A 23271-nucleotide genomic window follows, 5' to 3' on the forward strand; every position below is an offset into this window, starting at 1 on the left:
GTTGATCATAAGTTTAGCAATTAAATTAGCAGTGCATACAATTGGTTGCTTTAAGTTCCTTCAGCGATAGACCACTCCTGCACGTTATCTAGATAGACCACCTCTTGACCTACGACAATGGGCTGGCAATTGTCCAACGTTGGTCATCGGCCCTTTCGGACTCGCCTTGTCCCCGGGCATATGCTCCACTAATCTAAGTGTGTGTGTGTGTGTGATGGACTGACCCATAAAAGTCCAACTTGCAGTTGCCCATGTATAGTACGTGTATATACCTCATTTTCCCCACCCTATAGTAGTAAAAATTTCATTTTATTGCCGCCAAGCCATAAAAATTGCCAATGGGAGATTGCATGGTGTATGGGACGAAGGCAGCGAAATGGTGGGCGAACCTACATTAATCGAAACAAAGAGCCACCAACAACAATACCTCATATGAGGAGTCCTATACCACCATCCCCCTCAAAGACACACAAAAACCAAAAAAAAAAAAAAACCTTCAACGACTTTACCTTTCCAAAACATCTGTATAATTTGGCATAATCTGCGCTTTGTTGTGGTCTTTTTGGGGTTCCGTCTCCTGGTTTAATAGGCAAATTGTTCGGCAGTCATGGGTTAATACTTATGGGTGCGGGTGTGTGCTGCCAGGGATTAAGTGGTTGGTGGGTTTGGTTGGTTAGTTCGTTCGGCTGGTTGGTTTGATGTCAATTTTTACGATTCAGTTGCGGTCTTTGAAGTTTTTGGCAGCTGTCAGGTGTGGCTCGGTCACTTCATAGCAAAATTTATTAGCAGAGTCTTGAGGAATAGATCCAATAATCTGTTGAAGGAGGGAGTCCAAAAACTTTAAAATCGAAAATTTAATTTAATTTTTGACTTAATTTAATTTTATAAATTGTACAAAATTTGGAAATTCATTTAGTAAGACTGCAATCCAGGTATACTCAAAACATTAAATATTTTTAAATGAAAATGAAGGATTCTAGTTGGAGTTTTGCAAAAAGTATCCTTTGATTAATAATCTATTAAACCTTTTAATTGTATAATAAATGTAGCATACTTTCATTGGTTTGTTTCGTTTGAATTGCTGCAAAGCTGAGTGGCGCCATTTGCACACGCGCCGGCTATTTTGTGAACTATTATTTCAAGTTGCGACTTATAACCGTTGGTGGCGTTTTTCAGCGCCATCTATCGCAAGTTATGCAAACCTTTGAGTGATGCAGCGCCTTGCAAATTTCAAAGCTCCTAAAAGTATGCACCAGTATTTGCATGCATTTTTTACAATCCTTAAAAAAGGATATTACAAAAACACTTCAAAATGCTTTACTTAAAGCATATTTTTTCAAAAAGAAGTGAACCTTACTTTTATTAAAAAGAGTTATGATTTAGAAGCAGCATTAATCACATGAATCTAAATAAGCAACACATACTATGTATCTGTTTTATAACAACACGTCTGTCCGTTTCAGAAACCCCATTTAAGCACCTTCACTATAAAGTTCCAATTTCATTCTCCGTCGAGTTTCTAGAGCATAATCCACTTGGCCTTTTTTTTAAGAATTATATCGTTTCCTGTTTGGCCTTTTCTCAATCTTTTGCTTTTTTTGCAGCCCACCCGTTTGCTGGGCAAGTCTTTTCAGATTTTAATTTAGTTTTCGCAACAATTTCGGAGGCAAACTTTTCTATATCAAAAGGCAAAACAGCCACGACCCCTCACCCCCTATCCACAAGTGGTTTTTAGCAGTGCAGCAAAGTGCAATCCGCAACCCGCAGCCCGCATCCCTTATCCCACATCTCCGCCTCGAAAGCCAAGCCTATGCTATATTTTCTCAAGATGCAGCCTTCTCATCCACATTCGAGTGCCTTTTATGCAGGCTCTCCTCCGCTAAAAGTAAAATAAAAGGGGAAAAAAGCAAAGGGGAGTCTGGCAGAAAGTCTCGTCTAGCATCTTGAGGCAAAACTGGGTTGACTCTCAGACCGTGTTTGAAAATTATGTTTGCTCAAGTTGGTAAAATTGAATTTTGGCTCAGGCCAGTGGCTGTCAAACTGTGGCGTTTGGCCACGTGCCATGTGGAAAATCATTCCTGAGTGCGAGAGCGAGTGACTTTTCCTCCGGAGTTTTCCACACTCTGCATGCCATTGTGTACGGAATTCCAGTTAAGCTCCTCGCAACCTTTTCTATTTATTTTTCTCCTTTTTTTTATTTCCCTGCGTATCTACGCTCCCTATTGTATAGTTTCTCGCACGTTTTTTCACTTGCATAGTTTGGGGCTAATAAAGGTTTGCCTGGGAATGTTTAAATTCCGTCCGTCACCCTTAACCCCCCTTTTTTCATACCCTATCCTCAGCGGCTAATTAAGCTGCCCAAATATCAGTTGTTACGGGTTAGTATTTTTCTACACAGGAAATAATTGAGGGACATTTCATTACTAGGTTATGAGTTATTTCAAATGGACACAGTGCTAAGATATTTTTCGTAATAACTTGACTTAGTTCTTAGTATATTTCTATCATTTATTGTTTACTGGCAAATGTGCATTTTTAACAAACAAATTGTTTTCCGGTTGATATGATTAATACATTCTTATTCATTATTCATACTCTGAAAAATATTTAGAAATCCTAGGCATGGAGTTTTCGTAAGTTTTAAGACTTTTTTTTAGGGAAAATGAATACAAATTTTAGGTACATACATTTTTGCTAGTCTTTTGTAAGCGGCTTTTTCCACCTTTTGCTGCATTCCCATGAAGCCGGAAATCTGGGGCCCTTTGTTTTATGGAGGAGAACCTTCCGCCATCTAAGATTCGCTGGAAATTTATGCGCGACTCCCGCTTTTGCCGCTTCTCTCGCTTTTCTCCCCAATTCCCTTCAATTCCCATTATAAAAATATACTTTGGCCATTTCATTTGGGTTGCTTTGGACTTTTTCTTGCATATTTTTCACGGACTGTGGCTTCGGTGTTTGCACCATTCCCCCTCGTCTTTAGCCGCACACACATTAGAAGTCTCTTATGTCTTTGTCTCAGTTTGTGGTGCTCGCCGAGTGCAATTTGTCTGCCCATCTCTTCTCTTTCCCTTCTCATTACCCCGCCGATTCCACTCCTCCACTCCTCTACTCCTCTACTCACAGTTGAGCAGTCACTGGCGAGCGCTGTGGACTTGACTCCCGGCAAATGCAACGAACGTTGAAGTTGTTAATTGCGATGGTCGTCAGCCGCAACGACAAAGTCTCCATCTCCGTCCGTGCAACCGCCTCTTTCTAATACTCAGTCGCTGTCTCTTTCGCCGGCTGGAGGTGCCTGAAAACCTGGCCGAAAACAGAGGAAAGGCCCGGAGTCCGCAGACCGGAGCAACCTACTCCCACAGTCAGCGCCATGAAAATGAGCTGCATTCACAGTCGGCGAAACGGCGAAGGGAAGAGCGGTGCACTGGCCACAACTCACATATACAATAATATTTAATTACTCATAATGTAAACGAAAGCAAATGTTTAACATTTTATGTTTATGGAAAAATATGCACATTCGATTGATTTTAGGACATACGACTTGTACTTTTACTTTAAAACATTTTCTAGGATCAAAATAAAGCAGTACGTAGTTTAGAGAAACCTTTATTACCAAACCATTCTTCAAGTGTAGAAACAGACAGAGAGGGCGACACACTCACTCACGTATGGATTCTAAGTCAGAAATGTGCGATGTTTATCACCATCATCTACCTACACGTACAAGTATCCGTACCGCGGCCAGTAAATTATCCCAAAAAAAAAAAAAGCAAGCAATCCGAAAAGATACCCTGAATGTATACCCTCTATGTATCTCTATCCCTCCTGCACTGTGGCACTTAAAATTTATAATTATTTTCCGCTTGTTGCATGCTGCCGCTTTACCTTTCCCCGTTTACTACACATGAGTATCTCCTTGTGCCACTCTTCAACTTTGCCATGTGGAAATCTTTCCGTTACTCATTCGTGGCTTTTTAATTTCCTCTTCTATGGTCTTCCCTGCATTGCGAACAATGCAACTTTAAAATGCTTTCCTTCGGCTTGCCTCATTTTTTGGCGAATCTCTGACATTAACCTAGGGCCGTGTCATCCACCCACAGGAACCCCCCGTCGCCCCTCCCATGGATACCCTTGGGTATCCCCACTCCTTACCCCCGTTTTCGCTGTCTCTGATGTTTACCTTGTTGCTGCCTCGCTGACTTCGTTGTTGATTGCCAGCTGACAGCGGCAGCAGCCACAGAAATAAAGTAAAAAAAAATACAAAAAATACAAAAAAAAAATATAGTAAAACCGGGCAAACCTCAACTTAAAACTCTTTCACATGGAATTTAAAGCTCTGCGGCAGATTTCAGATGCGGGCTCAGCATAACCAATTAACCATGAGAAGCGCTCTGGAAGCCAGCGAAATCCATCTTTCTGTCTATCCATCTTTCAAAGCTAATATCCATCTACTTCTGCAGATACGTGTTTATTAAGCGAGTCATCTATGTGCACTACACAAGTGATTGCAGCTTCTGACAACAAAATGTTCATTTCAATGGACATTGCTACTTTAACCAATTAATATCTTTTAATTGAAGCTTCCATCTATGATTTACTTTTATTTTATAATTTGAAAGTTTTATAATTAGAATCTAACAACTAGTTATGTGAAGATTCTCACAATATACATATATGCACCTCTCAAAAGAACCTAAACAAAAATAGTTTTTATTTCTCTTTCGCTTCTTTTTGGTCACATTTTGTTTATAAACAGACGTGTTGATTGGCCGCCCCTCCATTAACTTAATGCCATATCAAACTAAATTTAGTATATAGCACGATAGATTTAAAGTCTCGAATGCCAAGGTCAGGCTAGTAGCAATCATAAATTGGATATGTTTATAGAGGGGCTAAGAAAAGGAGGAAACAGCGAATGATTTGGAGCTTTAGTTAATATCAGTTATGGCGTGACTTATGTTTTTGGCACTTATTCTGATAACATTTTGAAATGTTTGTATAACTTGTACTCATTTAGTGAGTTGTTTGTTTATTTTATTTGTGATATAAGATGAACACAATTTGAAGTATTCTACAATCTTATGTGAGTAAATGTTTAAAAATTTGATGATTGCATTCGAATTGCTTAGTAGTGATTGTACATGCATTTTTTATTTCTGAAATAATTAAGATATTTAATAATTATTCACTATTTTAAGGGGAATTTAAAAACCTACAAAATAATTCAATAATAAATTTTACAACTTAAAAATATTATTTTTTTTATCTTTATAATTTATTGACTTATTTCAGCTACATGATGAATAATTTAGTAAACATAATTTAAATAAACACTCCATTCAAAGTTGGCGCCCTCTCAGCTCCCACGCATGCTCTTTCTCTTTCCTCCCCCTTGGCGTCGTTCTGTTTCTGCGGTCATCTATCGTACTCGCTCTGACACACACAGCTCCAACTGAACGCCAGGCTTGGTATTTTTTAGTGCATTTTGTGAGCTGGCAACGTTGCACAGTGGGCACAAATACAGGCTTTTTAATGAATATGATATATTTAAATTGTGATAAAGTTATTCAATTTTGAATAGAACTAATTGTTTATATCATAACATATATATAAAAATTAAGATTAAGTGAAAGTAAATTTCTTAGTACAAGAATATATCATATGATATAAAATTGTAAGGAATATATATTAAATCGTTGTACACAAAACCATTGATACAATACACTGAATTTATTACTTACAAAAGTTATATTGATTTCAAACGCAAAATGGCTTTTCTTGGTTCTTAATTGTCATGTCTGCCCCACTGTGCGTTGGCAGAGCAGCGCGACAGAGGCATCGGCAGAGGCAGCAAACAACATTGGATATTTTTCAGTTGCCGTTTCTCATTTGCCGCAAGCAGACGTTTGTTTGAGTTTGAGCCGGTTTGAATTCAAAAATCTCGCTCTCCTGTTCGCGTTCGTGTTTTTGTTCGTTACGAATTCAAAACAAAAACAACTACCGAGGGGCAAACGCATTTTGAGTTATTTTTAAAAGAAGAAGCGGCAGAATCTGCTCTTTTTTCTCGGTTTCTCCATGCTGAAACCGAAATAAAACCCAACAACAACCGAAAACCGATGTTGTGAGTGCAATAAACCAAACTGCATCGGTGTAAATATGCGTGTTTCGGTGTGTGTTAGTGCGGTGCATCTACGAAAATAAAACACGCATCAAAAATCTTACAATCTTATATCTATATATATATATATACACTCTCATCTATATGCATGAGCCGATCCAAGTGAAATTATTTGCCTAGAAATTGGTTGGCCGAAAATTTGAAAGCCCCAATATTTGCATATAAGCCGCAGTTTGACAGTCACCCAGCAAGAGCGCAAAAAAACCCGTCAAACGGGTTAAAAACCTCGTAAAAAAGAGATATTTATGGAAAAAAAATTGTTACTGTTTGGTGCGAGCAAAACAGCCGAAAGCAAAAGGTTAACAAAAATTATAGCAATTACCAGAGAATATATTTTTAAGCCCGAAACCGCCCACTAAGGAAAACCCTTTCAGAGCTACGGACATTGCTAAGTCGAGTTTGCGAAGTAACGAAGCAGCAACTGCAATTTCAGCATCAGCAGCATCTGGGAAAATAGTAATTTGATCTAAGCACGCCCACAATAGAAGCAGAAACCCTTCAAGAAGTTAACTGAAAAAGCCACAGCATCAACAGCGCCAGAAGAACAAAATAATAAAAAAAAGCTAGAGGAGATAGAAGATATAATACCCACAGCAGTAACTTTTAGAACTTCAAATAATATGCACTTTGGCGAATAGAAGCAAACAAGTTGAAGAAGCGGAAACTGCAATTTCAAAGGATTAAATCTATACTTTGGCCTAGAAGATCCGGAGCTGAAGCTTAAGATTGACCCGGAACCAATGCAGTGGTAGGACGAACTTTCTGAAGCAGCAGCAGCAAACGCAGCAACAGCAGCCGCAGCAGTACTTACTGCAGCAGCAGCAGCAGCAGCAGCAACAACGAGCAGCAACAAACAACAGTGGCATTTTACAGCGAAGGTGCCGAAAGACGTTGGGTGCGTCAGGCAGTCATGGGGGTATTGAGATGGCGCGACTCCCCCGGATCGCGTATATCGGGCTCAATTGGCAATAGTAGCAGCAGCAGCAACAGCAACAACAATCACCATCACGGCAACAGCAACAGCAGCAACAGTGGACACAACAACAACGCTCATCAGCAGCAGCACAACAACAACCACATCAACAATAATATGAACAACAACAACAATCGCGAGGTATGTGTGGGCATATACAATATCTCTTAACCCGATCCCATTTCCAATTCCAATTCCGATACTGTTTTGACAACAACAACAACAACAAAAACAGGGCATTACGTTTGGGATACATTTCCATTAATTAAATGCAATTTGGGCGTTTGTAATTGATGTTGTTGTTTTTCTCTTTAGGCATTGTTTGCGGTTAGTCACAAACACGTTGTTGCACATTTTGAGAGCAATCGCACTGTGTGGGTGTCAAAGTGCAGCTGAAATGCGAGTTTTGAGAGCAATTGGAAGTCAACAAAAACTCATTATTGTACTTCAAATCGTTTTTTATATTTGTGATTAGATAGCAAGATTATATCAATCGGTTGCCCTTCTGCACACAAGCGTGTAATTGTTAATTGATTTTGTACACACAACATTTAGGGGACATACTTGCCTACTTTGAGTTTGCTTATATCTTATATCTAAAGCTTGAATCGATTTGTTGTACACATTTTACATTTGCGATAATAAATTTCAACGTAATACTACAGAACCTTTATAAAAGGGAATTACTTGAATTATTTGTATAGTTTTTATCTTAAGCTGTCGATTAAGGGAACAATTTTAAACTCCATATAAGGGGTTCACTGCCTTATATTTTGTACACAGTTTGTGAGCCATTGCCAGACTCAACTTCCACTTTAATTCCCCCTTTTTAATGCTCCTGATAATGGCTTTTGAAACTGCTCCATGAAACCATTGTGGGGTCTGTTCCCGGATCGTTCTCGATGGCTTATCAACCGCCACCGAATATGGCCCGCTTTAATACCAAAAAAATGAATGAAAAACGCTCGTTTTATTGTAATTTCCATTAAAATGTTATTCAGCGTCTGTTCACACATGACTTGGTCTCAGTGCGAGTGTGTTGTTTTGTGCTTTTAAGTTGCTTAATTTAAATAAAGTCAGAGTCAACAACTCCATGAACGCCTCACTGATAACACAACATGTGTGTTGAATGATGCTTTGTAATTTTTATGTCGCAAGACAGTGCCCACAATTTGTTGGCGTTACTACCTAGAAAGTCAAGAATCTTCGGAGGCAATTTGTTGGTCGATTGGAAAATCAACTAGAAAACGAAGAGAAGCAGAGAAGGAGAGACATACAAAAGACAGCCAGAGTTGACACATTTCGTATAAATCACTCAACGGCCGTCGCCGCAGCGAAAGCGGAATCAAGTTTTTGGTACGAGGTCTAGGGACTCATCATTATGATGACGATGATTGGGTTGTTGATTGTGATTGAGATTGAGATTGAGATTGTGATTGCATTCATCATCATTATGCCCATTAGCCGCATTCTCCGCTCGAAGCTTTTACCTACGCACTTTTACTTCTACACCAAGCTTCTCTTCCCCTACTCTGTGTATCAGCAAATGTATCTCTAAGATACTTTTGACTTGCACAACTTTCGCCAAACACACACACAGATAGATCGCACGCTCCAATTGAGGTTTTTAGCCTCGTTCTCCATTCGAATTCCCCAATTCCCAAAATTGTTATCGCCACCTTGTACATTTCTTTGTCTCTTGCGATTTTATCCGCATTTAATTCACTTTATTTGTGGCTGTTCGTTTTGGAATTTTGATACACTAAACAAAATGCAGTTTCCTTGTAAACGTATTTAAGATTTTCAATTGTTACTGTGATTACAAATGCCTGACCCAAGTTAATAAGTATTCAGCATTTACATTCTTACTCGAGAACTGAATATTTCAGAGATAGATAGCGACAGTTTTGCTTTCTGTGCGCATATATGTGAGCAAATATAATCTTTAGGCCCCATTCAGTCTGCTGATGATACAGATGATGATGTTGAATACAAAAAGCCACAAACTTTCGCTGCTTGCTTAGCAGATACATTCGGTATCTCCCTCATTCGATTTCGTAAGCATTCCACATGTGCTATCCCTTTGTGTATCTGCCAGATACTTTCGATGCCTACGTATCAGCTGGGGAAATTTCTCGGTGCGTTTGATGTCAAGGTTTCCCCCGGCTAATTCTGAATAAAGGGTACCACTTGAAATGTTTAGAGACCTGCGTTTTTCTCCCACTCGTAATCTCCTGCTGTGTGTGCACTTCAAGATACTCTCGTACCGTGATACTGCACAGGGGAAGGGGGTTGGACAATTCTGAAACCGAGAACGAGTTGAAGAAACCGCCTCAAGGTCTCTCGGAAACGCTTTCGCTTTTTGTCGCCACTCGAAGACTGCCTGCCCTTAAATGGCCAGCATGTAACTAACGATCGGTGCTGAGGTGCAGAGGTGCAGAGGTGCAGAGGTGCAGGCGACTCCCATACCTCGTAAATCCCCCTCTACCCCCGATATGTACTATATACCTAGTGCATATATATAATGCATATGGATTGCAGTTGGGCTGGAGGCGCGTGTCTTGCATAATGGCCCACGATTAATGGGTAAAAAAGGAGCATGCACGAGAGGGGAACAGAACTGCTAATGAAAAGACTCCTTTTCGGTCTGCTCGGTTATTTATTTTTTTGTACTACTCTGTTGTGATTCATGGCCCGTGGTTCTGCGTCATTTAGTCAATCGTTCAGTTAGTCAATTGCTAAAGCCACCGCGCACTTCCTTCTGGGAACGACCAGCACCGGATATCCATTTTGCATTTACCATTTAGCAAAAAAAAAAGAAATGAGGCAAAATATGAAAAAATTATGTCTGCTCTTTGACAATAATGATGATGTTGGCAGGAGAACGATGATGATGATTATGCCATGCCTGAGACTGCGACTGCGACTGATTAAAAGCAGACAACAATGCAATGCCCACACAAGAGGGCGAAAAGCAGGAAGAAGGCGGTAAAGTCGAGTAGGGGAACTCCAGACAGAGGATAACCCACACGATACTGCAAATGCCCTACAATGTAGGAGCAAGAGAGGCGCCGATAAGAGCAGGTAGTGCCCGAGATCCTATATACCAGATAAGACTCGGCAACCGATGGATCAATGGTAAACTGAATGGTAAACAAACCCACGAGGAGCAGAGAAAGTAGCCATCGATAGGGCCTTCCAGGAAATGTTTTCGGGATAGGTTAGGTATCAGTTGAGAATCTTGTTATGGCAAGACAACTATACAGAAATAGATTGCTTGCTGTTTGCTGTCGGGTATAATTGGGAAAACGGTGTTCAATGTGTGATAAATAGAGAATTGATTAGGTAACTAATATGCGATTAGGAAAATGTATTTCAAAGTAAAGCAAGTGAAGTTATAACACATGAAACTACAGCTTCGCTGCTATTGACTGTCACTTATTTATAAACTATTGTCGCCTTTAGATAAAAACCCTTAGCTATTACTATTATTTGGCATAACATTTTCCCTCAAAGCGTTACCAGTTCCATTTGTATCTGAGGCTCGCCCACTTTTAACCCATTCGCAGTGGCAGCAATTGTTGGCACCGCATATACAATGGCTTATATGGAGGCTCGTATGTACATATGCATATATCTAAGTAATGGCAACAAATGTGATGACAATGCGGCATTAAAAAGCATGAAAAACCTAGCCAGCAATTGTTGTTTTGGTTTCTGTTGCTGTTGCTGCTGCTGTTATTGTGTAATGTTAAAAGTTGTGTTGACGACATTGACTTGCCAGCATTGTTTTTGTTGTACCTGCTGCTGATGGCAGCGGTAAAAGCAATCACAAGAAAAAAAAAATTGTAAATAAAAATGAAAATATAAAATTGCGTTGAGGGGGAGACAATGAAGTCAATTCTGTGCATTTGCGGTTACTTAAATGGAAGCTTTGGCCAAACATTGACACTAGCTTATTAGCTACCTTAACACAGTTTTCAGTGGGCTATCTTAGCCACACATTTCCACAGTGTATATCTCTATCTGCTGTTGTGTTGTAAGATAAGATATCATTTTGGAGGTCTCTTCGTCTGCCTTTATTTGCCAGAAATGAAGAAGAAACACATTTTTATCATACGTCTTTATTTAGATATACAAATTTAAACCAAAGATAAGGTCGCACATTATTTGTGTATCTTTTCTTTAATGATTAAACAGTTTTCGTGTTTGGACGCAAAAAACACTTTTCGGCAGCTGCTTGGTTTGTTTTTCTTTTTCGAGGGCCATCAGAGACACACTTCCACCTTCTAAAAAAGAATCTTGACAAATTGAAAGCTGACAAAGTTGCGACAGTCGATGTCAACTGTTGACAAATAAAGTGGTTATATGGCGAAATCGGTTCTGAACGATATATATTTACTATGCCAACCGCACACCTTTAAACAGCTCGAAATTATGAAATTTTTCACCCAAAAGTTTCACTCAAAAGAATCTGTCAGTCTTTGTGCCGCTATAGCTTTTGTTTGCCCTCCCCAAAGCAAAAGTAAAAGTTGTTTCACTTTTCATTATGGACGGTCATAAATAAGCCCAGATATTCGTATTAAATATTCTGTTAATACTTTTATTATGTCGCCCAGATTTTCACTTTGTTTTCTATATGCAAACTATTTCGATATATGAATCTATATATATATGTATACGCACGCGGTGATTTTAATCGCTTTCGCTTTATTTGTTTTATAGACTAAACAAAACAAATCGTTTCTATAGAAGCGGCTCAGCTCAAACGAAAAACGATTTTTTTAATGGCATATTTGTGAAAATTGCTCGGCGCTCATTTCAATTTGAAATTAATGAAAAATAGTTGCCATTGTTGCGATTTTATTGCAATTAACTTTGGCAACAACCATTGTATGTTCGTTTTGGCCTCCGATCGGCGAACTTGGCGCCTTTTTTCTCGCCGTTTCTTGTCCGCGACGCACTGAAGTTGCCAAATGTTATTGACCCAAATTGAAAACGTATAAAAACAAGAATAATACACGAGGCAGCCATTCGAAATAGAACCAAGCAAACAGAAAAACCGAATTAAAAAAGTATACACAGTGGAGCTTGGCACAGTGGACCAGGCAGGCAGGCATGCTAGATGTCTCGATTTATGACCACATGGTACTCCATAAACTGGAGGCCATTTATTTTGCCTGACATTTTGACACGACTCTGCCAGCGAGTGAAAAACGCAAGTAGAACTCAAATTATATGAGGGAAATCATTTTTGTGGCCAACGGCTGCGGTTTTTGTGGCTGAAAAATTGCCTTGAAAACTGAAATAAATTAAAATTGGGCTAAAACAGAAGTAGAAACTTATTTGTCTCCCAAAATATTATGACTTCTATAGAGTGAACATTGTTTAATAATAGATTCTTTTGAAGAAGCCCCTTTTCGCACATGCAAATTACAGCATTGCATGCAGAAAATCGTATCTTATCAGCGTTTATCGATTACCTAATTTGCCAGCCATTGAGGGGCATTTGATTGGGTAAGGATACAATTATCTCCTATAGTAAATACGAACTTTCCCAACTACATTCGAGTTCGCCTGTGTTTGTATATCTCTTTTTCGCATTTGTTTATTTTATTTTACTTTTATTTATACGCATTCTTTGTGTCTCCGTTTATGGTATTTGCATATCTGTTATCTGACTCTAAGTTTTGTTTAAACATTGGCAAATTTAGCACATGCCGCAGCACTCCCCCTTCCCCTCTGTTGGCCTAAATTGCAGCAGCTGAGCCAACAGACGCCAGTAGGCTCGGATTTTCCAAAAGTGCGGGCTAAAACGAAACGAAACGAAACGAAATTCCGCGGCCCGAAGTGGAAACCTTGTCGCGTCTGTTTGTTGACAAACTAATTGCAACATTTTGCATTTGGAGTTCGCTTTTAATTAGCTGCAGATACAGATGCGAACACCATCTGAGCTCGAGACCGAGACTTGATACTTGAGACTTGAGATCGCAACTTGACTTTTACTATCAATTAACATAATTGCCGGCGTCTGCTCCGTTCGCCGTCTCCCGATTCGATTATTTGCACAATGTAATTTGTCATGATTAGATACATTTGGCTAACTGCAACTGTTTCGTTAATTGGCGGCAGAGTCTAAAAAGCAATTTGGGTCACACACACCACACACCACACACACACACGTAGATCAAACGACCGAGGAATTTCAATTTTTAAAGCAACGGCGTTTTGGCCGCCGAGAACTCTGCGATGAAATCTATTAGCCAACTGGCGGTCTTTGAACTCTCCACACGTTCTCCATTTCCCTGCATCTCTCTATGAGCCGGAGATTTATGTATATCATAATCACAGCAGGCACAGCTTCGGAGTAGAACCTCCAAGGCATTGCACGCTCAAGTTTGCCATTTGGTTGATACCTCTCTTTAAGTGAAGGGTATTTGGACTTGCAAATATGCACTTTAAGATGTTTCAGTTTCTTATCATTAATACGGTAAACCAATGAAGAAATAATATCCTTATTTCGCATGACAGCAGCAAAAAGGGTATCCCATCTTCGTGGTTCCTACGTTGCGTCCGCTTTGTGGGCCATATTGCGCATACGCCATGTGCGCCGGGCCTAGATGGCAAAGCCGAGATATGCGGGCCCATGCTGCATTTGATGCCTGCCGTGGAGCCAAAGCGAGATGCTTATCCCCAACTGGCCGAGATGAGATGAAGGCTGAAGAATCATTTTGCGCCGTTGTCTTCTCGCCACGCTTTGTTGTCTTTGTTTTGCCGGGCAAGAGAAGTGAAAAGTTGCCATAACCAGCAGCGTTTGTTTTGCTCCTCTCTCCTTTTTTGTTCGTTTTCGATGCGTTGGTGACCCAGAAAAACTTTCATACCAGCTGCTAACTGACGGCTCTGGTGGTTCTGATGGTTGTTCTGGTGGTGCCAGTGGGGCCAGCGGTGCCAGTGGTGCCAGTGGTGCTGTAAAGTACCCGAATGCGACCGCAGTGGATCGGGAACAGCTGCAAGTGTTTTGCTCCAGGTCGCTTCATTTTACTGCCACTCCCCCACACTTCGAATTCTGAGGGCCTCTCGAGTCGTCGTCTGTCGTCGCAGTTGAAGTGCAAGTGGGAATCGGAATTGGTTCAGCATATGGTCATGACGTTTGCTGTACATGGGCCAACTGATTTATATGCTGTATACAGGGAGTAATTCCCAGTTTCAAATATCTATCTCTAGCTAATTCTGATCTATACAAAGTAAACTAATTAACTTTCAACTCTTTTTCTTACACAATTTGTATAAAATGTATCTATATACATGCCATCAACACTTTAAGCATGCCAAGTAATTATATTTTTTCTTCATTACTTCACCATTTAAAAAGTAGATGTGTGTTTAATGAAAAACTTGTGCCATTAAAAATTTACATGCCAGCTAAGTACAGGTTTCTTTGCCTTTTTTTTGATTCGTTTTTTCCGTGGTAAACGAGTTTTATTTACAAACAATTTTTAGCCGTAGTTGATTTCACAGTTCTCGTGTTAAACGAACAAGTTTATTTGGCTTTACTTCGGTATTTGCCGTTCAAACGAGCTGTTGACGGAGTCCGCTTATGTAATCATAATTCAACCAGTGGCTGTCAAACTGTAGACAGCTGAGCTTGACTCGAACAATACAGCAACAAATGTGTGTAATTACTGCCAATATATGGCATATATACACAATTGTAATTTAAGCATTGATTTACCTTGGCATTAGTCAGGATATAATTATAGAAATATGCACAATCGTGAATCTAGAAGTGCTAAATCTTTGTTTATAAATACAAGCTGTGTCATTGCAGGCTTTACAAACTGAAAAGCGTTTTAAAACGCTTGAAAATCATCTAAAATTTTTTTCCCCCGGAGAATTTTAAAGACACTTTCTTTGGCCGACTTTTATCACTTTCAAATTCCTTAATTGGTTCTCAGCTAGATTTCTTCTGATACGTTTTTTTCAGATTCGCTTCGGGAAATTTATCTCACTCTGCGTTGGCAATTATTTCAATTTGCCTGTCGACTCGCGCTGACTGACTCGAATGCTTTCTATGACAATTTGCAATTGCTGGAATTGCAATGCCAATTGGCTCGGATATTTTCTGAATCAATCATTCAAGTCACTGCCACTCTATTATATGTACATTTTGCAACAATTTCACTTTGCCTCGCACAACTTTCATTTTAATTAGGAGCGGAGCAGAGCGGAGCAAAACAAAATCAAAATCAATTTCAGATAACTAGCCGAGAGATTGGATTGGAAAACCAACCGCAGAGATTCAATTTTCAGAGGTCAATTAGCACAACTCTTGATGGACATGTGGCGGGGGAAAAAACCGGTTTTGGATCAATTTTACAATCTTTATACACTTACCATTTGAAAGGCAAAAAAATAAATATTTTTCTGCTGCTTTACTTTGCATTGTTTGTTGCTCAACGAAAAGTCAAACGTGGCTAATTACCAGGCATTGCTGGCGTCATTGTTGGTGGCAAATTCGTGTGCAAGGTGTGTCTGAGCAGCAGTTTGGCGGACTCGTCACAATAATACAATAACACTCGCAAAGTCACCCGATCGCGATTGAAACCACCCACCCGAATGGCCTTTGGCTGCACTAAGGTTTTAAATTGCGAAAATCACTGGAAAAAATTGGATTGTCAAATGAAATTCCATCAATGTAGCTACAGTGTATCATTCCATCTTCATATTTTTATGAAGATCAAAGTATCCAATGATTAAATTGTATTTATTGGCAAGTTATTTATTAGGATATATATTTTTTTTTCTAGTGCAACACTAAAATAGCTTAGAAAATGGACTGTAAATTGAAACCTTAGTTATCCTTCATGCTCGGTCTGGCAGTCTAGACATTGTGTTTTACCTAATCGAAACGGGCAGAGTCGTGAGTTGAGTCACTTGGAAAACTATCAAAAAATGAACAAAATTCAAAGACCAAGAGCCGCTTCTTGAGTCATTCACCCAAGAACCAATAAATTGCCCAGCAATGTCCCATAAATTCGAAGTCAATACTATAGATACAAACTATCCATTCACATTCCTGGTTCTCAGTATTGTATTTGACTAATTTCAATAAATCTTTTGTGATTTCTGCTGCTATTTCTATTCACACACTCTCTTTGGTCTATTTTAATCAGAGCCACACAAGTTCAAATGTCAATGGCAAGTAAATTGAGTAAAATAACACAAAATCAACGTTTTGCTAATGGACAGCCAATTTTGCGTTCGCACACGCCGTCGCACAGATGCACAGATACATAGATACATAGATACGAATGTATCTTTAATTGCCGCAAATTGCCTTTGAGCTGACTTTGCTATGGATTTTCCCTCTTTTCTCTTCGCAATTTTTCCTCTTTTTTTTTGCGCTGCAGTCAAGTCAATTTACATCCTGCGGAGGAGGACTCGTGTGGGCGCTGTGGGCGTGGCAGCAGCGCGTAGGTGGCACTAATTCAGTTTCCTGTCCCTGGCGCCTGCCACTTAATGACAGGCGTCTCTCGTCTCGTTGCCTCCCTCCAGAATGCTTAGCAGTCCGCAGCCTTCCACGAATTGGGCACCACCGAGGTTTTTATTCTCCTACCTGAATTTTCCCGGGGGTTTCAAGCCCGAGAGCGAGCCATGTGCTGATGTCACGTTCGGGATCGCCATCCAAGCCCTATGGTCACCACCTTTCGTAAATCCTCATTACTGCATGCCACACGCTTCGGTTTCTTCTGACTCTTACTCGGTTCGGTTTTGGTTTTACTTTATTTTTAGTTAATTGTTTATGGTTGACTCTTTTTGTTTGGCTCGTAAAAAGTATATTTTCTGAAATGTTTATGGGGGACATCTGAAAACCAGCGCCAGGTACGACAATTCCAATTTATTTACGATCATTTGTTTGTATACATACATGTATGTATATATTTTTAAGAATGTGAGGCTGGTCACGTCGAAATGGCGTTGCAAACAGTTTTGCAAATTAATGAGGCAGCTATGTACAGATGGCGAAAATGTTACTATTTGAAAAGACATTTATAAAATGACTAAAACAATATAAAGTAGTACATTAAACAAACTGTACACTTTTGCCCTAATTTAATCACACTTAATTTTTGACGAAGCCCTGCTCTATTTAATAAATACATATGAAACATTCTGCTGGTCTTATCATTTATTTACGTTCAGTGTTATTTTATGGCTGCTGATTTGGAACTCCGTTTGAATGCATTTAACCCACAATATAATCAATGCAATGCTCCAGAAAATTTTCCACGTCACCGCTCGTAAATAAATATTAGAATTTCAGACATTAGATAAGCGAAAAGCTGGGCGCAAATTGCTTTTGTTCGTCTATTTGCATATGATAAAAGTATTGATTTTTGTTGCCGACAAAGTGGAGACACACCTCCCGAAATCAGATTATTTTGCGGGTAATAACGAAACTAGTGTCACTTCATTTGACAATATTATTAGCCGCAGCGCAGCCAAATAAAAACAGAAAAAGAACAAGGCCCGAAAGCGTAAAACAAATGATATGTTTTTGTTTGCTCGACGCTTTAGCACTTAACGACTTCAGACGGCAACAAGAACCAAAGGTCAAATGGGCTGTAAACATAAAGCAAATGAGGCAGTTGTAAAAACGAGGAAAGTGTCATGCTGGTTGGAGGAGCTTCCTCTGCAGATTGCGCAATTCCGAATCCCGAACCACAGCAGCCAAGAATGAAGGAAAACCAATCCGTAAATGGCCAAACTCAGAAACTCAGGAGCTCGCCAGGTGAAAGCCCTCGCTTCCTTGGCCATTCTGTCAGCTGTCAGGTGACATTTATTATAAAACATTTAAATGTCAAACGATGTCGATCGCTTGGTGGCCAATTGTTTTCCCTGTCGCTGCCTATAAATTTCCAACAGCTGCCGATGCTGATGATGATGATGATGATGATTTGTGGCGGGGGAAATGCGGAGCTCCTGCGACCAACTCAAACGAGCCGTCAAATGGTCAGTCTTCTGTTTTTGGTCTTTTTATATTTACTTTGCCCTGTCTTTGTCTCCTTCCATTTGTTGAGCCAAATCAACAGATCGCCGCCTGAACTGAGTTGAGTTGAGCTGGCATGATGTCATATCGGATAGACAAAGGCCGGATCGGTTGCCAAGTCGGTTCTTTTCGGGGTTGTGCCCTAACGGAAATGTTAAGAGGAGCTCTTTAAATTAGTTGTTTATGAAAAGGGGAAATGGTGGTATGTATACCTTTTAAATGATAAATATGGGATTGTTTGCGGCTGATTTATGAGCAGATATCCAGGTGGAAAATGTTTTTAAGAGACTTGGATTAAATATAAATGTTATTTATTAAGGACGTGCTTTTTATCCAGACTTAAGAGCATTCAAAGCCGCAGTTAACTTTTAACTCGCATAATGTGTAGTCATTTCTGAATGTCTCTTGCTGGTTTTTTTTGTCTTAACATGGCTAATTCTGCTTGTTGTCGCTGCTATTTTCGCATTTGGGCGTTTCGACATGAGCTTATTGTAATTTCCAGCCGGCGCCTGTCCCCAAAAAGAGGGGTTACCAAACGGAGAATGATATGGGCACTGCCCACCATCGTACCTCCAACTCAACCCTTTTGCTGTTTTGCTGTTTTCTGTTTTCGGTTTTTGCCGGTGCTCTATGATGATTTAATATGTAGGCAACTCGCTTATGACATGGAAACAAGCCGCAATCCACAAGCCGCAAAATGAGGCGAAACAAGAACTGTGTGAATGGCATGAATGGGTGGGGATGTTGGTTGCTGGTTGGTGGATAGATGTTGGCTATAACCAGGGGGGGGGCTATATGCTATATGCTATATGCTGACTGTATAGTTGTATAGTGGTAAATGGGCGGCAGCAGCAAAAAAGGTGCGCCTTTGGCAGCTCCAGGGAAAACGAGGCACTGGCGAATATTTTTCGTTGCCTGACTTGTTTTTTTGGCCAAAGTTCAGAGCACTAATGGGATGGCGGGGGGGGCAAGGAGTCGAGCGGGAGGCTGACTCCTCTGGTTGGGTTGACTCATGGAAGTCACGTATGTGTATGCCCAGCAAAAAAGCTGTGCTCGCATTTGGGACGCGGCATTCGGCGCTCTCAGCCTGGCACGCCATGTTTATTAATATTTAAATGCAACGAGCCATTCGCCATGCGAACAATTTCAGGCTTGAATGCGGCAGAAGGCAAACAGGGGCGTCTGCAGGGGGCTCCGAAAAGGGGTCTCCAGGGATCTCCAGAGGGGACCGAGGTGCCGTTTTGCGTAATCCTTTGCCAATGCTCCAAATGCCGAGAATGCCGAGAATGGAGAACAGAACGGTGAGGTGGGGGCCATGGGTGCCTCTACACATGTTACATTTCCAATGAAGCATGTTGTCCAAACACGAACATTGCCCTATCTACATGCAGCTACCACTACCACACCCACTTTATCGCACATTTGGCAGCGTTTGCAAATGATCATCATCATTTGTTGAGGGGATTTCCAATGGTTTACTTGTACACGAGCTTGGGTTAGGTCATGGGTTGGCTTAGGTCATCCTTTGCTGGCAAATGGATGTGATACTTAACCTAAGCCAAGAAGTAGGAATGGAATTTTCAATAGAAACGAACCTTAGTTTCGCACAGTGCAAGGAGTTACCGTGATACGCCGTTTTCCCATCATTACCGCAGTTTATTATCCCTGGTTTTGTGGGCTTGGCCACCTCATTAGCTGCACTTCCTGAACGAAGTTTCGCTGTGGATTGTAAATGTTGTTACTTGAAGTGAAGCCTGTTAGCTGACCAGATCCGTTTCCAAAACTCACACTTTGTATCCATATCTCCTTCCACTCGTGAGTCCTGCACGCATCCCACATCCGCTTGCAATTCGTTATGCTGTGTTTTCCGGTACGTTCCCGTATTTTCTGTGCGTTTTTTTCGGTTTTTATTTTTTTTTTTCGGTTTCTGGTGAGGCAAAGCCACTCGAGTTCGTCTGCAGTATCTCATACCCTGAACAGCTGGCTGCTTATTATGTTGGCTTCTCCCCCCGCTTTTGTGCAGTGTTCTCGGCTGCACCTGCTCCTCTTCACGACGCAATTGTTTCCCATGAAGTGTACTCTGCGTCTTTCTCTTTCTGCGTACGCCTTCTCACATTTACGTCCTTGTTTTTTGCTTGCCCGCACAAGGATGTTTATCCTTTTGGACTAGTTACCCACCGAGTTTGCCTCATTTGCATTACAAATCAGTAGCAGTGGAGCAGCAAGTGAAAAATCCTTGCGGCGACCCAGTTTTCCTATCTACGAGTATCTAAGTATCTCCTTTTAACAGTGCCTGCCAGCAGTTTGCGCATCAAAGATTCATTTCGCATAAATCGCTGACCGTTTTTAGCCTCGATTTTTTGACTCCATTCCCACGCTGTAATAAAAACCAACCACTGGCAGTGCAGTTTTATTCAGGGAGTGAAAGAAATAAATATTTTTTTTTTTCAGAATTTAGGAAGGGGCGTTTTCAGCTGCCCTTTTCAAATGTTTTTTGCTCACATTCAAAAAACCTAACCCAAAATTTTCCCCTCTTCTTTCTTTGCAGGTTAGTACCGAAAAAAAAACGCACAAGATGAATGGGCTCGCGGAAAAAAAGAAGGAGGAGATGGTTTAAAAACAGCGGTCTTCGCAATTTTAATGCTCATGAATTATGAGCTCAATCCGATTAGTAAGAGAATGATAAAGCAATAGAGCGTCTGGTTTGGGTTTTTTAATATCTCGGCATATTTTTAATTCGCCAAATGTAATTGGTGAGGCATTTATGGCATTTTGTGGCACGTTCCCTTTCCCTACGAGGGATTTATAGTTGGCAGCTTAGCCGCTCTGGTCAGGCTTAGGCAGGTTTCACTGTACACAGCGAGAAACCTAACTAACAGATATAGTATTCATATTAAAACATTGATTAATTAACATGATTTATGTCTGTCTTTATTTCCTACGTCTTTATTTCCAACTTCTTTACAAACAAAAACAGAGCAACAAGGCATTATTAACAGACACATTTGTTTTTCTATGTGTGTACAACGAAATCTCTTAAGCGGCTTAGGCCATCAGCTCACTCTTAGGAAGCAAAGGCAGCGAATAATCGTTCACCTGGCGGCTTTGGGCTGAGACAGGTGTAGTGCTCAATTAGCCATAAGTCCCAGAGTCTCTTTCCCCTCTTTTCTCTGGAACCCAAACTTTTGCTTACTTTCACTAGCGGCAAAAACTGTGGGAGAACTTTTCCGAGACAGAATCGATTTCTGTCTCAGCTGACAAGTTTTCAACTTTATTTCCCCAGTTGAATGCCGATGGTAATGCCAAGAAAATGATATGACAGGAATGCCCATAACCCTTGGGCATCCGCATTGACATCCGCAGCGTGTGGGAAAAACTCACAAACTCACCAACTCACAACTCAAACTCACAAATGGAGCTCAACTCTCGTGACAAGTTTTAATTACATGCGACATCCGTTGACATTTCCATTGATCGGGCCAAAACGGAAATTACTTTTGGGCCATCCATCTAGCGTTTGGGCCATTTTGAGAATGTTTGCCCACACATTAGGGCATTTGTTTGCTCTACGCGTCTCAAATGCTCATACTCATCCGTCTCAGTTTCAGTTTCATTTTCATGCTCAGCGTTTAGAGCTCGCAATTAAGCAATTGAGCAAATGTTGATTAATTAGTCAGCGAGTTAATGGAGCTGGGGGAAATCGCTTAATTTACATGTCAAGCGATTAAGATTTAATATCAATGTAAATCCATAGGCCAAGACTTACAAGGTCATTGCGATTTCTATCTGTGGCTTATTTCCTGACTTACTTTGAAATGTAGTTTTAAATTTTATATATGACTTATTGAGCTGTTAGATCTCTGAGTTTTACAACATTTTGAGACAAAAGCAAGCGAGTTTCGCCAAATCGCCCGACACTATGGTTAATGTCTTCATCTCACGCGGCTTTCGTTGGATATCATCATCAAGGTATCATCACAATGATTTCTTTATGAGACAAGTTTAATGAACTCCCCTGGCAAAATGTTTCATTAGCTTACAGTTGGGGCTTCAAGGGGTTAAAGGGGATGTGATGTGATTGCCCGAGAAAAACTCGCACATTTGATGTGGAGCTTGGGTAATTAAGCGGTGTGGCAACCCTGTCCGCCGCCATGGGTTCCCATAATCTATGGGCCTGGCAAATAATTATAATAGTAACACAATGTCTGAGAGGGGTGTCTCCATTCCCTCCCCTCCCCTCCCTTCAGCCACCACAATTCTCTGGCATTGTACAAAAGAGCCTTAAATTTTATTGCATTAGACGCAACTTTGTTACTCTTTGATTATGGGAAAATGCTGGAAAAGCCTCTGCGGCGGCTACTGCAGTAATTTCGTTGTTTTTCCCTCTCGACTCGACTTGGCCGGGCTAACGGTAAGCCCCGGCTAACTGCAACGGCCACTTTTTGTTGTTACTCTGGCTGTGTCTCTGCCTGCATTTGCAATTATGCAAGTTGGGTTCTAGAGGCTGCAATTGAGATTGAGACGACGACTGCCACCAGACAAGACAACAAATCTAGTCGAGAGGAGGAAATGCAAGGGAATAGAGCGGCACTGTGAAAAATATTGTGAAGTAGAACTTCAAGTAGCGTAGAATCACGAGTAATCTTTTCGGAAATGAATCACTTTGAATACTAAGTATATTTAATTAATGCAATCATTTGCATAACTACACATATTAAACATTTCAGTTTTATTTCAAAATAAACAATAAAAATGTGCCATCTTTTCTAGCTGTGCATAAGGAAATCCAGTCTTTGGCCACTTGCCACTTGTTTGCATAAGACTGGAATTCTGCGTTGCGTTGCGTCATTAATAAAAATGTCTGGCAATGGCTTAAAATTTATGGCAAGCTCTTGGCCTGGCCAGCACTTTAGCCGAGAGAGCGGGACGGCACGATGCCGGTTGACAGTAAGCGGGTTTCCACTGTCCCCAGCCTGCAGCACTGAACTAAAACTGTAGTTGCTCTACGATTGTGCTTGTCAAACTGTAATGAATTTTAAATCTCCTCAAGTGAAGATTTATGATTACTCG

General features: G+C 40.5%; 1 protein-coding gene across 6 annotated transcripts in view; it reads left to right on the forward strand.

Annotated features, from left to right (window-relative positions):
• The window catches only part of LOC120445222 (rap1 GTPase-activating protein 1), a 79973-nt gene that overhangs the window by 41637 nt on the left and 15065 nt on the right, over positions 1-23271 (forward strand). Inside the window, exon 1 of one of the 6 annotated variants that reach the window (XM_039625523.2) lies at positions 5887-7292. The exons of the other annotated variants lie outside the window; for them this stretch is intronic. Within the exon in view, the coding sequence (XP_039481457.1) occupies positions 7089-7292 (204 nt within the window). The 5' untranslated portion in view covers positions 5887-7088. Of the gene's footprint in view, positions 1-5886; positions 7293-23271 lie in introns of those variants that run through there. 6 annotated transcript variants of the gene reach the window in all.

The sequence above is a fragment of the Drosophila santomea genome, chromosome 2L (assembly GCF_016746245.2).
Source record: "Drosophila santomea strain STO CAGO 1482 chromosome 2L, Prin_Dsan_1.1, whole genome shotgun sequence".
Lineage (NCBI taxonomy): Eukaryota > Metazoa > Arthropoda > Insecta > Diptera > Drosophilidae > Drosophila > Drosophila santomea.